This window comes from Megascapheus bottae, chromosome 4 (genome assembly GCF_031878675.1).
Source record: "Megascapheus bottae isolate mThoBot1 chromosome 4, mThoBot2.hap1, whole genome shotgun sequence".
In the NCBI taxonomy this organism is placed as follows: domain Eukaryota; kingdom Metazoa; phylum Chordata; class Mammalia; order Rodentia; family Geomyidae; genus Megascapheus; species Megascapheus bottae.
In genome coordinates, this window is record NC_143512.1 from 48,128,719 (window position 1) to 48,143,393 (window position 14,675).

The following is a 14,675-nucleotide window of genomic DNA, read 5'->3' on the forward strand; positions in this document are numbered from 1 at the left end:
AGTCACATGGATTTTCCTGCTTGGTAGGGCATGGGGCTTGAATCCAAGCCCTGAGCATGGTCCCTGAGCTCTTTCACTCAAAGCTAGGACTCTACCATTTTGAGTCACAGCACCCTTCCAGTTTTCTGGTGATTAATTGGAGATGAGTCTCATGGACTTTTGTGCTCCCGCTGGCTTCAAACTGCAGTCCTCAGATCTTAGCCTCCTGAGAAGCTAGGATTTCAGATATGAGCCACCAGTGCTTGTGATTATTCTCAAAATGATCAATATGTTTTAGTTCTTACTATTAAGATCTAGGTCCAGATGTGCTTAGAAACACAATGACTTGGAATGCAGAAGAAGGAGTATCTCAGCCCAGGGCTGGCCAGGGCAAAACCATGAGACCCTACCTGAAACACAAACTAAAAAGGAGGCATGGGTTGCTTTGGAGAGCACATGTCTAGCAAGTATGAATAAAGCCATAGGAATTGCCTGTGTGTGTGTTAGAGAGATGGGGAGAGGGAGACAGGGTGGAAGGAAATAGGCAGAGGGAGAGAAGGAGAGAGGAAGGAGATAAAGAGTGAGAGAAATAGGGAGACAGGGAAAGGGGATGGTGGGAGAAAGAGAGAGGGAGATAGGAAAAGTACATAATACAAAAGTTGCTTTAAATTTGATAAAGACAAATTCATTGTTTTAAATAATTTTCAATAAAGTTCTGTTAATTCCTCATCTGTTTTTATATTGTCAGAATGGCTGTGATTTCTAGAGGTAACAAAGATGGTTCTAGATAAAAGCCAGCTTATAGCTGGTGCCTGTATACAGGTAATGGCTGAAAGACTTCATGTCTAATATAATTTTGAATTCCTTTTACAACATCTGCCTTGTGTTTCTATCACTAAAGTCATTTTCCTGGCAGAATTCTCTACATTTGTGGTTTACATTAACTTCCTGGCTCTTTTCCTCTCCAAAACAAAAGGCTCTATATTAATTCTTTGCAAGTCTGGTTTTCTAGAGAAAAATTTTGATTGCCATATAATTTGACTTTTTCTCCCAGTCAGTACTTGAGACTGTTAAGAATGGGTACAAACATAGATCAAATACAAGTGCCTTTGCTAGGATTTTGCTAGCCCAGGCTGGTGTAGAACTCAAAATATTCCTGCCTCTGCCTCTGGAGTGTTGGGATTATAGTCATGTATGACCATATCAAGCCTCTATATTTTTCATTCTAATAACTTAGAATTTCTAACCTTGGAGAAACACCCCTTCTGTGTTTGCCTTCTATGTAGCTAAAATGTCATTAAACCAGAAGGCGTTCTAAAACCTTCTTGTGTAGAAATTGGATGTTTGTTTGGGGCAGTAACTGAGATTTGAACTCAAGACTTCACACTTGTTAAGCAGCCCTTGGCCATATGAGCCATACCCTTATCCTTTTTTGTTGTTGTTGTTGTTGTTGTTGGGGGGGGGTTTGCATAAAGTCTTGATTTTTTTGCCCAGCTATGGCCTCAGATTATGATCCTCCTCCTTGTGCCTCCCTGTAATTGCAATTATAGGCCTGTACTACCACCTAGCGCTAAAGCTTTTCATTTCAGGAAATATTTCCAAGTGGGTTGTCTAATACTTATTATCAAATATTTTCCAGGGCTTACAGTAATCACTTAACGCTACCATTACTACCACGTTTGTGACCTGCTAAGCCAGACACCATTTATTAATACCATTATCATATCCATGTGTCGTAACGCTAGTCTCCAATTCTACAAATATAAGCTTAAATGAATTTTCTGAAGCAGACACCTGGGGCATTCATATTATACAGCTTGTGAAGAAATGGTGTGCAAAGTTCCTTTCTGGTGATATCACCATTCTAAAAAAGTTACACAGACCGCCAGAGAGGTTTACACATGCATATTTGCCAGGGTTTTAACAATGGCTCGGATAGCTTAATAAACAAAGAAAGAGCAATTTCTTGTTTATTTGTGCCTCTTTATGCACAAGTTGCGGTGATTTGGGGGAGTAGGGGATCTCTAATTCTCAGTTATTCATCATAGATGTCTCCACTGTGAAAGGAGACGTGTCATGGGGTATGTCATGCACTGGATCTAACTGTAATGAGGATGATCTGCCTTTGCCAGCAATATTTATTTAGTAACTAGAATTCCTTAGGAGATTCTTCATGTTCCTCTGCTCTATCATATTATATGGCTGCCTATCAGTGTGGAGCAGAGAAATCCCAAGTGCATCTCAAGTTTTCTCTATGCAAACTCTTTCCTTCTGGGGTGTCACTGACGTGAGGCAGATATTCTGCTCTGTGGACACGATACGTTTGGAGGCTGAATAGCAGTGTCAGTCCAGTGAGTGGCTTTTGGCCCCAGTTGTACAGTTTACCCATGATGCCAGAAACAAACATTTATAGCTTGGCTATCATTGCAGTGGCAGAGAGTTGTCATTACCTGGGAGAGAATTCAGCAGGTGAGAGATTCTAATTACAGCTCAGAAACCAGGAGAAAATGTGTCACCAGGTAGTTAGTCTTGCGAGGCACAGCCTTCTTCCTGCCCCAGCCTGTGGGCCTGATTTGATCTACAAAGTCAGCTGTCTCAGTAAAAGCCTACTTTGGGCTTAGCAACCAAGATCCCCTGGTTTTTACTCTTCCTTCCTGCTGTGTCTGCTTTCCTTTAGGCCATGTCTGCTTTCTTTTTTCCTGCCTGCTCCTCATTCTGGCATCGTATTTCTGCCTTTGCTCCCCTTGTCCATTCTCACCTGTGGCTTTGCCAGATAATCGTGGTGGTGCCACCACAGCCAGTGCCCAGAGACTCACCTTCCTGGTGGGTGGCCTCTTTTTTCTTATGCTCATTGTAGGAAATTTGGAAAGAATGCCAAAGTAAAGGTGAAAACTTCCACTATCTCAAAACCACAGAGAAACCACTTCTACTATTTTGGTGTCTTTGGATTTAAAATCTGTATGTGGCATGTTTTCCTTTTGTGGCTTCATTCTGAATGTCTGCAGCCTGTCCAGTGAAAAAGATCTGGTTTAGAATGTGAGAGCCTTGCTGATGTGATTATTATGCCAGCTTTTTTTCTTTAATAGGCTGGAGGCTCTTATATATGAAGAAAAAGACTTTTTTTTTAGTTCTCAGTTTATTAAAGAGGTACAATAAATGACATCAAACATCTGTGAAATGTTTAAACATTACTTAGAAAGTTGAATATCTCTAAACAATAGCTATGTGATTGTTTAAAAAAACTGACATGATTTCCTTCAGACACCTTACAGAAATAAATGCTAGAATGTATTTCCCACACTTACCACACAGAGACATTGTCTAAAAGATCCAGACTGCAAGTTTCACTCATATCTTGTGTGTGTGTGTGTGTGTGTGTGTGTGTGTGTGCGCGCGCGTGTGTGTGTGTGTGTGTGTGTGTGCGTGTGTGCGTGTGTGCGTGTGTGTGCGCGCGCGCCGGTACTGAAACCAGGGCTTGAAATCAGTTCCTCAAGTTCTAACTCTGCTTTTTTTTTTCCACAAGGCTGACACTCTACACCTGAGCCACACCTCCAATTCTGTATTTTTTGCTGGTTAATTGGCGATAAGAATCTCTTAGATTTGTCTGACCTGGTTGGCTCTGATCTGAAATCCTTAGATCTCCACTTCCTGAGTAGCTAGAATTAATGCCTCCATTAGTTAGTTACAAACTATTTTTTTTCTTGCCTTAGGACTGTTACATGCTTTCATTATTGCACAGAGGTAACATCTTAACATCATGAGAAACAAAATGGCATCCCTTCAAACAAACATGCTGTGATTATAGATCTTGCTTCTGGCCCATCCATGATACTACTTTGTCTCTTTAGCCAAAGTGGGTTGGATCTGTCCCACTAACATCAGGCTCAATTTCACTTGTTAAATTAGCCAGATCTTTTTATTACTACTATTTAGTACTATTGTTATTACTATTATTTTTATTTTATTTTTAAGTACATGGCTCTGAGATGTGGATTTTATTTATAGTCACTCCCTTCCCTTCACCCTGTGGGAATTTACTCCCAAAGCTTTTGCTTGGCCAGTGTTTTACAATCCATTGCCCTGTCACTATGATGTATTGGCTTGACCTGTTAACATTATTAAAAACTTATGTATACCTTTTCTTTTTTTTTCTTGAAATTAGTTGGATTTTCTAGATGTTTTAGTCCCCAGAAGACCAAAGACTGACTCTACTCAGTGCTTCTTAGGTCATATGACTGATTTATCAACTCGGGTTATGTTTCTTCATCCTCTCTATTTTTCGTTAAGTGTGACCATTGAGGCCAGACTCCTTCCACCTCAATATATATTACATATACATCTATATCTGTGTGTGTGTATGTGCACACACATTTATCCTCTATAGTCTTTTCTTACCTTGGGACACTTCATTTGTTTAGGGGACAAGTAAGCCTGGAATATAGTTCCAATGGTATATATAATAAAGAAGCAAGTACTTATCTGTACTGTATAGACAGAAGAAACTAAGTCCTTATGTTTCTATGATATTCCCCCTTCTAAAATCAAAAACAAGTAATTATTTACAAACTATTACCTTTCTCTGTATAACATTTTTGTACACTTAACCAAGTATTCACTTAAGTCTGTTCACTTAACCAAAAACCTTCTTCCTCCTCCTTTTTCCTTCTCTTCCCCTTCTTCCTTCTCTTTTCCTTCTCCTCCTCTTTCTCCTCTTCATCTTCCTCCTCCGTTTTGGAGCCAGGACTGGGATTGAACTCAGGGGATGATGCTTTTGGCTTTTTCATTCAAGTCTGGTACTCTGCCACGTGAGCTATACTTTCCCTTCTGGCTTTTTGCTGGTTAAGGAGAGATGAATTTCTGGGACTTTCCTGCCCAGGTGGGCTCTAGACCATGATCCTCGGATTCCAGCCTCCTGAGTAGCTTGGACTTGGGGAGGTTCTTTTTATGCAGACCATTCATTCCCCAGCTGAGTAGAAACTTGAGGGAATGGAAGCTTGGGTTCCATGGACTGTCAGGTGTCCTAGTCTTGGGACCAGGAGCCAGAGTTTCTGGTTGCAATCCCATTGTTTTCTGGTCTACCGAGAGGCTTTCATTTATAAACGTTCATCCCACGTGTTATAGCCCCAAATAAGCTGCATGTGATGGGATCCAGAAACACAGAAAGTACCCAGGTCCTGCCTTTTAAGTTTGCATTGCACTGCCACAGAACCTTTTGATGTCAATATTGAAAGTTGTAGGAAAAAAAAAAAAAACCTTCATTACTTACCAGACTTGAACTGGATATTGTTTGTATGACCAGAGCATCTGGTCAATGATGTTTAACTTCCTCAGGGAGTCCCTGTTACCAGCCCAAGTCAGTAACACAGGTACGCTGTACCTTGTCCATAGCACATACTTGCTTAAATGCAGGAAGCTATGTGACATGCATTCTAGGTTTTCTGAAGAAACAAGTGCAGCCTTTCTTTTTTTTTTTTTTTTTTGGTCAGTCATGGGACTTGCCTGGGTGCTGTCCCTGAGCTCTTTAGCTCAAGGCTACTGCCCTATCCCATGAGCCACAACACTATTTCCAGTTTTCTGGTGGTTAATTGGAGATAAGAGTCTCATGGACTTCTGTACCTGGGCTGCCTTTGAACTGTAGTCCTCAGATCTCAGCCTCCTGAGTAGTTAGGATTACAGGCATTAACCACCAGCGCCCGGCTAAGTCCAGCCTCTTATGCTGTCTACTGTACTAATAAGTTCAGTGTTAAGAAGCTTTATATAGTTGGTTGTTGGGTTGTTTTTGGTTCCATGTAGTGGATTTTTAAATATCTTGACTTAATTTCCTATGTACTTCAGGTAATGGATGGCCTTGTTTGAATTTAAGTGCTTGGGAAGGAAAAGTTTGGTATGGATGGTTCTTTTTGGCATGGGAATGCTGGGTAAATATGATTGGAGGATAAACATTTTCCCCCTTGGAATAATCTTGTTGGAATCACCAGAGATTGGCTTCAAATCCCACATTCATGGGAAGTAATTTGTTTTTAAGCTAACATTAAATTTCAGTATCTGGGATAAAACATTTTGATAATTAAATCTAAGTTGAAAATATGTATTTAGGGACCAGGAGCATGGCCTAGTGGAAGAGTGCTTGCCTGGCATATGTGAAGTCCTGGGTTCTATTCCTTGGTACCAGATACACAGAAAAAGCTGGAAGAACCCTAGCCTGGAGGAAAGCCCAAGAACTGTGCTAAGGCCCTGAGTCCAAGTCCCAGGACCAAAATAATTAAATTAGTATATTAATTTTTTAAGAAAACATTTTTAGTAAATATGGTTGCAGAAGCACATGTGAGATTTCTACTGATTGGAATTTGCCTGTGAATATCTCAAAATTCAGTCTTAAAGCCTACCCGTCTATCCAAGTTAACATCCCAGCACCACCTTGTGGTGACTTTAGTTAATCCAGAATCTTTTCTTACTGGGAAATTTAGCTTAATACTAGACTCTACAATGCAGAAGTAGAAAGTATAGTTGGAAATTACCATTTAATTTCACTTAATTGACAAAAGTCAATACTTATGTTGTGCAGTCCTAGAGCTTGAACTCAAGGCCTGATCATTGCCTGAGCTTTTTTGTTCAAAGCAACACTTCTAGCTTTTTGCTGATTAATTGAAGAGAAGAATCTCACAAATTTTCTGGCTGGCTTTGAACCATGATTCTCAGAGCTAAAGCTGCTGAGTAGCAAGGATAATAGGCGTGAGCCACCAACTGGCATTTTTGTTGTTGGTGGTGGTGCTGGGGCTTGTGGGTCTTTAGCTCAAGGCTATTGCTCTACCCCTGGGCCTGGGCACTATCCCTGAGCTCTTCAGCTCAAGGTTACCACCCTACCCCTTGAGCCACAGTGCCACTTCCGATTTTCTAGTGGTTAATTAGAGATGAGAATCTCATAGTCTTTAGTGCCCGGGCTGGCTTTGAACCACAATCCTCAGATCTCAGCTTCTTGAGTAGCTAGGATTACAGGCATGAGCCACTGCACCCAGGTTCCCCTGGCATTCTTTAAAATGGCAATAATAATAATACTTCTATTTGAAATAAACATTTTCTTTTATTTTTCCAGCAAACATGTTGTTTATTCGGGTTTTGAGTCAGAATCTTGACTTATACTTCTAGGCCTAAGTGATCCTCCTGCTTCAGCCTCATTGTAGCTACAACTACAGGCATACTGTACCATGCTTAGCTTTACTGTGTTAATGGGAATGAAGGAAGATCCTATCTCAAAAATAACCACATGAAAAGGGGGTGGTAGAGTGAACTAAATGGTAGAGCATCAACTTAGCAAGCACAAGACCCTGAATTCAAACCTGAGTCCTACCAAGAAAAAGCCTTCTTGGCTTAACAATCTGTTGGCCCTACATGCTCCTCCCTACACTCTGGAAGCCATAGATACTGAAATAGTCCCACCACACAGTGGTCTATAAAGGTCACTGAATTCACTCATGGAGGATCAAAGAGATGGTACCTGTTGGGTATTTATCAGTCCCTTGAAGTCAAAATACAACTTATTTCCAGGTACTGGCAGCTCCCACCTTTAATCCTAGCTACTCAGGAGGCTGAGATCTGAGGTTCAAGGTTCGAAGCCAACCGGGGCAAGAAAGTTCATGGGATTCTTACCTACAACTATTCAGTAAAAGCCAGAAGTAGAACTGTGGCTCAAGTGGTAAAAGGGCTAGCTTTGAGCAAAAGGAATACTGAAAATCAAAATGTGCTTCCAGCTATACTTTGAACCAAATGAGAATCATGTAAGAAAGAGCTATTGACTGTGTTTGTTACCTGATGTCTTACGTTAGCTGTGTTTTGTGTTCTCTTTGTGAATGAATGCAGCGTGACTGACCCAGGAAAGCCTGTGTCTGGCACAATCAGTCATTATAGCTTTGACTGGAGCTCTGGTCCTGCCTCACCAGCAACTGTACTGCCTTTGGATTATATGTTCCTCATCAGTGAAATTAATACACTAGATTTGACCATTCTTTAGGTCCTTCCCCATTGAAAGAACTCCTAAGTCACTTAGCTAATTTGTATCTTTAAGATTTGCTGCAGTAGAGCTTCTGGTGGTATTATATTTTAGTTTATGTCTATTTATCTTTTTATCTTTCAGCTTATATCTATTTAAACTTGGAATTGCACCCCAGATCCAGGACTTGTTGGGGAAAGTGGACTTCACAGGTACTGCCCTTTGATTTTTTAAATTCTCTACTAAAGAGTGGCTTTAAAATGTACCAGTGCCACCTTTTCTCAGTTTGATGTAATTGGTTTCCTTTCTCCCACATAAAATTTTCCTGCCTTATTTGTATTCATCTAGATGCTTTCCCCATGTTTGTGAAATGAGAAATCCAGGCTTGATTGTTCCCTGGACTCTTCCAACCTGAGGAAGGCCTTTCTCAGCACACCTGTTTCTCCCTACCTGTCACCTCCTTTGATTTTGTTGTTGTTGTTCTCTTAGAGGAGGAAATCAGTAACATGAGGAAAGAACTGGACAAGTATGGAATACAAATGCCATCTTTCAGCAAAATAGGTGGTATTCTGGCCAATGAACTGTCTGTGGATGAAGCTGCATGTAAGTCTGTGTAAAACCCAAACTGGTGGACTGAAGGCATGGCTCAGCAGTAGAGCACCTAGCTAGTGAATGTGAAGTTGTGAGTTCAAATCCTTAACAAAGAAAACTTGCCGTTGATGCATAATTTACTTATTTTTTTACTAATTTTAATTAGTCAGGAAGTAGAGTGTTTAATGAATCCCAAAAGGTTTTGTGTTATAGATAGTTCATTTAAGGATATCAGAAGATAACTGATTTTTTTTTTTACTTTAGATACCCTTTTGTACAAAATGACCTAAGAAATGTCAGGAATATCCTCATTCTCCAGAGTGTTCTCTACTTCCTGTATCTTTAAATCTTAGTAGTAAGGTGCATTGCTCTAAGACTTTTAGCATTGCAAGGTAAATTCTGGGTATCTCTTGGAACCAATTTGTTCCTTTAAAACTATCTTTGGTCTGGGAGCATGTGGCTCACACCTGTAAGCCTAGCCACTCAGGTGGCTGAGATTTGAGGATTGAGATTCAAAGCCAACTCAAGCAGGAATTTCCATGAGACTCTTAGCTCCAGTTAGCCACCAAAAAGCTGGAAGTGAAGATGTAGCTCAAGTGGTGGAGTTCTAGCCTTGAGTGAGAAAGCCAAGGAACAGTGCCCAGGCCCTGAGTTCAGACTCCAGTACCAACAAAAATAAATAAGTAAATAAAACAAAAAACTATGCCTAACCACTGACTTACATCTTTAAACTCATAGTGGTTGACACCATGCCTCATTCATTTTAATCATTCAGTAAAAGATGAATAAATAAGCAGAGATGAATTAAAAGATGCTGAGATCAGGACCAGATAGGTCTATGGAGAGGTTGTCAAGGGCTTTGTGTGTGTCAAAGTCGTTCGTGGTGTGCACAATAGAGACAAAAGAGAGCAGAACTGCATTTTCTGTGTGTGCATTATCAGGGAAGCTATGGGGGTTGTCTTTTGCTTAGAAACCATGTGCTGATTCTCTTTCCCTCTCAGTGCATGCTGCGGTAATAGCCATCAATGAAGCTATTGAAAAAGGAGTGGCAGAGCAGACCATTGTAACGCTAAGAAACCCAAATGCAGTTTTAACGTTAGTGGATGACAGCTTGGCCCAGGAATATCAGAAGGAACTTTGGGAAGCCAAAAAGAATAAAGAGGAAAATGCAAGACTGAAGGTACCTAATTTGATTCTCTAACACATACAGCAATGACTAGAATAATTGTGCATTACTAATTTGAAAAGCCTTTATATTAAAAGTGATAGCCAAGCACTAACAATAGCTCAGGCTTGTAATCCTAACTACTCAGGATATGAGTGAGGATCACAGTTTGAAGCTAGCCCAGGCAGAAAAGTTTGAGGGACTCTTACCTCCAATTAACCATAAAAAATCAAAAGTGGAGGTATGACTCAAGTGGTAGGGCACCAGTCTTGAGCAAAACAGCCAATCAAGAGCATGAAGCCCTAATTGTAAGCCTCTATATCAGCTTCCACACACATGCATTCACAAGTGCCCCCCCACACACACACATACACATAAACGAATAAAAGTGCTATTTTTAAATCACCTGGCTATGGTTTCTAGAGGCATAAGGTAGTGGTTTGGATGAAATCTCAGAGTGTAGTAAGTTCATATACTATGTAACACAATCAGATGGAAGAATATTGAGAGTCATATCATAACAGATCCACTTGCCCAGGAAGCTCAGTGATGGCGACATACATCATTTCCTGTCTGTCATCATGGCACACCCATATTAGCCAAGTGACTTTTATATTGGTAAACAGAAGTTAACAACTCAGTGTGATAAAGTTTAAAGAGGACATTTTTAGTCTATTGGCTCCATATTTTCCCTGGATCTACTCTTTTTTCTCTAAGCATGTCCTTCCTGCACAATGCAGTGTGGACCCTATCCTCACTCCATACCACGGGAACTCCAGGAAGGTTGCTGACCTTTCTGCTTAGTGGGCCATTTCCACTGGGGACTTCCACTTGGGCACCAACTTAAGCTCTGCCTTGACAATTCCAGCTCCAGTACTGAATGGAAACCACTCTGTCAACCAGCTGTTCTTCGTCTGGCCTTGCCAGCCCAGTGGCCACCCCTGCCTTGAGCCTCTCCACTCCCCTGGTTTTTGTGCATCTTGGTGCCTCCCCCACCATGATCTCATGTTGTTCTTCCATTCTCTGTCTGTCTCTTCCAGGTCTGATGTTCACCTCTGCTCAATTTTTCCTCCACTGAGCTTAGCAAGTTGTGGGAAAAATGAGCAATCGCCTTCATATCAGCCCCTCCCCATCCATCAGCCTCTACTGCTTCTGTGTGATTTTGTCATCTGTCATCCATGGCCCCAGTCATTGCACCCCTATGTGACGGAAGAGTACCCTTCTCACACGTGTGCTCAGCTCTGACTCCCTATCATCTAGTCCAGATCTCTTCATGTCCTCTCTGCCCTACCCCAGCTCTAATCTGCCTTTCCTTGCCAATTAGACTCTTTCTCTGTTTCCTTGTCTCACCAGGCCAGCCTCAGTGCTGCCCCTCCAGACCCTACCATCACAAGATTTCCTTCTACCTAGGTCTCCCTGCTCCCCAGCATTCTTCAAGCCATCCTCTCAGAGTTTGAGGTTGCAGTATTCATCTTTTATTCAAACCTAGTATTATTACCCTACTGGAAACCTCCCCTGATGTTTTGCTGCCTCTTGCATTAACTACTGATACTACGTGTGGTCTCCAGAGATAGCCATGGTGCCCAAATGATCTCCCATCCTTTGACTGCTTCTGGGCAGTGATTCAGTGATTGGCCTGCTAAGCTATGTGAATAAACTCTGCTGCCTAATTCCATTTCCTCATTCCAGCCTTCGTTAGATCAATCAAATGAAATTGCTAATATATAACCTTTTATGTATTAACAGTAGCAGTACTAAATCTAATGTTTTCCTCATTAGAGACATCCCTGTTCAAAGAGTCACAGTGTCTGTAGTTCATTTCTATAATCCCTGCTGGGTGTATCTCTTCTAATGCCCGGCACAGAGCAGGCACTTCATAAAAGTATTCGTTCAAAGGGATATCAGTGACTTTGCTTTTATCACTGTCACTTTTGAGTTTCAAGTTTTAGAAACCTGGTTTTGAAGCTCAGGAGTCAGTGAAGACTGTGTTTTGCAGAATAGCTGTATTTCAGAAGAAGAAAGAGACGCGTATGAAGAACTACTGACACAAGCAGAAATCCAAGGCAACATCAATACAGTCAACAGTAAGTAGTGGATAATTCTACAAAGCCCAAATTTTCTGTGCCAGAACTTCAGCAAAGTTCAACTTGTGTACTCGCCACACTGCCTTACATAATGAAAACCATAAGTGTCCATGTATTAGACAGTCTTCTCTGGCGGAGTCTCTGCCTTGTCTCTGTTTGGGCTCTGCCTATGTGTTCCAGTCTGGGCACACTGCACTTCATCTTGAATATGTCCCTTATGGGATCAGCACTGAATGATATCAAGTAAAAGATTATGACTTACAAATTACAGTTCAGCCTCGAGCAGTGGCTCATGCCTGTAATCCTAGCTACTTAGGAGGCAGAGATCTGAGGATCAAGGTTCAAAGCCACCCCAGGCACAAAAGGACCTGAGACTCTTATCTCCAATTAACCTCTAGAAAACGGGAAGTGGGGCTTGGCTCAAGGATAGGGTGGTAGCCTTGAGCTGAAGAGCTCAGGGACAGCTTCCAGGCCATTACAAGCCCCATGACCCACACAAAAAAAGGGGGGAAATTATAGTTCATTACTGTAAATTGTGTGATGCTAGTCTATTGGTATTGTAAAAGATTATAGAGTGTAGGGACATGTCTGCTATTATTCCTTCTCTCTTATTAGTCTGTAGTTCACAGAACTTACCTCACAGCTTAGCTAGGTTTAGTGCTAATGAAGTCATATCATAGCCAGTTGAGTCCCATGTCCCTGAGCATCTGAGCAGACACAAAGGCTTGTTTAAAAAATTATGCATAGACAGGGATGGGAGTTTAGCCTAGTGGTAGAGTGCTTACCTAGCATGCACCAAGACCTGGGTTCAATTCCTCAGTACCACATACATAGAAAAAAGCTGGGAGTGGTGCTGAGGCTCAAGTGGTAGAGTGCTAGCCTTAAGAAAGTCCAAGAACAGTGCTCAGGCCCTGAGCCCAAGCCCAGGACCAGCAAAAAAAAAAAAAAAATTATACATAGGGGTTGGGAGTTTGGCCTAATGGTAGAATGCTTGCCTAGCATGCACGAAGACCCAGGTTCGATTCCTCAGTACCACATACATAGAAAAGCCAGAAGTGATGCTGTGGTAGAACACTAGCCTTGAGAAAAGCCCAAGGACAGTGCTCAGGATCTGAGGTCAAGCTCAGTACTGCCAAATATATATATATATGAGCTGGGAGTGTGGCCAGGTGGTAGAGTGCTTGGGCTTGCCTAGCATTCATGAAGACCTGGGTTTGATTCCTCAGTACCACATACATTGAAAAAGCCAGAATTGGTACTGTGGCTCAAGTGATAGAGCACTAGCCTTGAGAAAGGGCCTTGAAACTCAGGCCCTGAGTTCAAGCGCCAGGAATGGCAAAAAAAATTACATGTATATAATATATATCATTTTTGTTATTATTAAGGTGTTATGTAGAAGAATTGCAGTCCTGTAAGTCTTAATGAGTACAGCTCTTCTTGGACCATGTCACCCTTCCTTCACTTTCTTCATTAGCCTCTGTTTTCCCTGCTCACAAGTTGCATAGTTCATTTTTTACATAGTGTGTATTAAATACCATGACTGCATTTGTTCACCTTTCCTCCTTCCACATTTCTGTAATCCCTATTTGCTCCCCACCCCACCCAAAAAGAAAAAAAAACAATAACAAAAAATGTCCATTTCCTGGAATTTGTTTTAATAAATAGTATTTTAGATAGAGGAGTTATACATTGAGCTTCCTCCCCTAATTCTTCTAGTCACCTTGTGTGACCAGAAGGAACAAAGAAAGTACAGGAATGTGAAAGTGAGCCTATGCAAGTTTGGATGATCCACAAAGTTTTGGTATTTTTTTTCCTACCTCTGGGAAAATTTACTTCTACATGAAGAGTGGAAGAGACAGTCAGGAAACCAATAGTACATAAATTAAATACATATATTATCACCCCAGGAAAAAAAATAAAGACATAGAAAAACACCAGGCCCATTTAATACTTTTCTTGTGGGATTGACACTTAGAATTTCTAATTACAACTGACTTAAGCTTTTTCCTCTTCCTAGATGTTAGGCATAAATTTTATTTCTTTGAATACTTTCAAAGAAATTTATTTCTGTAGGTATTGCTCTGCAGCCTGCCCTAAGTTGTTGGAGAGATTCTTCCCAGTGTTACAAGCAGTCATCAAGAAAGCCTGGAGAAGATCAATGTCCATATCTGGCAGCTGATAACAGAATTAGATGGAAAATTTGACACACACACACACACACACACACACACACACATATATATACATACATATATATATACATGCACTCACGCACACACGCCCAGAGCTTGATGTCAACATCTTGGGGGTACAGGTTTGTGTTTTAATCCCTGTGAAATAATAAATACATGAATGATAATATATGAAATCTAGGCTGGGAACCTGGTCTTGTGGTAGAATGCTTGCCTAGCATGCATGAACACAAAGAGGCTCAGAGACAATGCCCAGACCCTGAGTTCAAGCCCCAGCACTCCCCCCTTCCCCAAAAATTCATTGTCAGGTTTTACTTTCTGCTCTACTTGGAAGCTCACTAATTATTCCTCACAGAAATGTGTTGCAAAGAGGAATTAACATTGCCCTCAAAACATCATCAGAGTTCCATAACTTAGGCGGAAAACAATTTCATCACCTTTCACCACCATTTAGTTTTGAAGTGTTCATAACCACTTTAAATTCTCCCTTTCATGTTAAATGAAATGCCTTTATAAACATATGTTTGAATCCTCAATGACATAATTTCCTGACCACAAATTGAATGCCAAATTGGCTATACTCTACCATTCTGAAGTTAAAGGCATCAGATGATTTGCACTAATGGTCTATCTGAAATGGATGAAGGGCATTGAACTCTAGGGTGGCTGTAATGGTG

General features: G+C 41.0%; 1 protein-coding gene and 1 long non-coding RNA gene across 6 annotated transcripts in view; one reads left to right on the top strand and one right to left on the bottom strand.

The window, feature by feature from the left end:
• Iqgap2 (IQ motif containing GTPase activating protein 2) overlaps positions 1-14,675 on the top strand; it is a 225,315-nt gene that overhangs the window by 112,670 nt on the left and 97,970 nt on the right. For all 3 annotated transcript variants that reach the window (XM_090331852.1, XM_090331850.1, XM_090331853.1), the window contains 4 exons: positions 8,111-8,178; positions 8,456-8,569; positions 9,559-9,737; positions 11,719-11,806. In XM_090331852.1, coding sequence (XP_090187978.1) covers positions 8,111-8,178; positions 8,456-8,569; positions 9,559-9,737; positions 11,719-11,806 — 449 coding nt within the window. The remainder of the gene's footprint in view (positions 1-8,110; positions 8,179-8,455; positions 8,570-9,558; positions 9,738-11,718; positions 11,807-14,675) is intronic.
• LOC150064417 (uncharacterized) overlaps positions 1-14,675 on the bottom strand; it is a 32,422-nt gene that overhangs the window by 7,414 nt on the left and 10,333 nt on the right. The gene's annotated exons all lie outside the window — the stretch shown is intronic.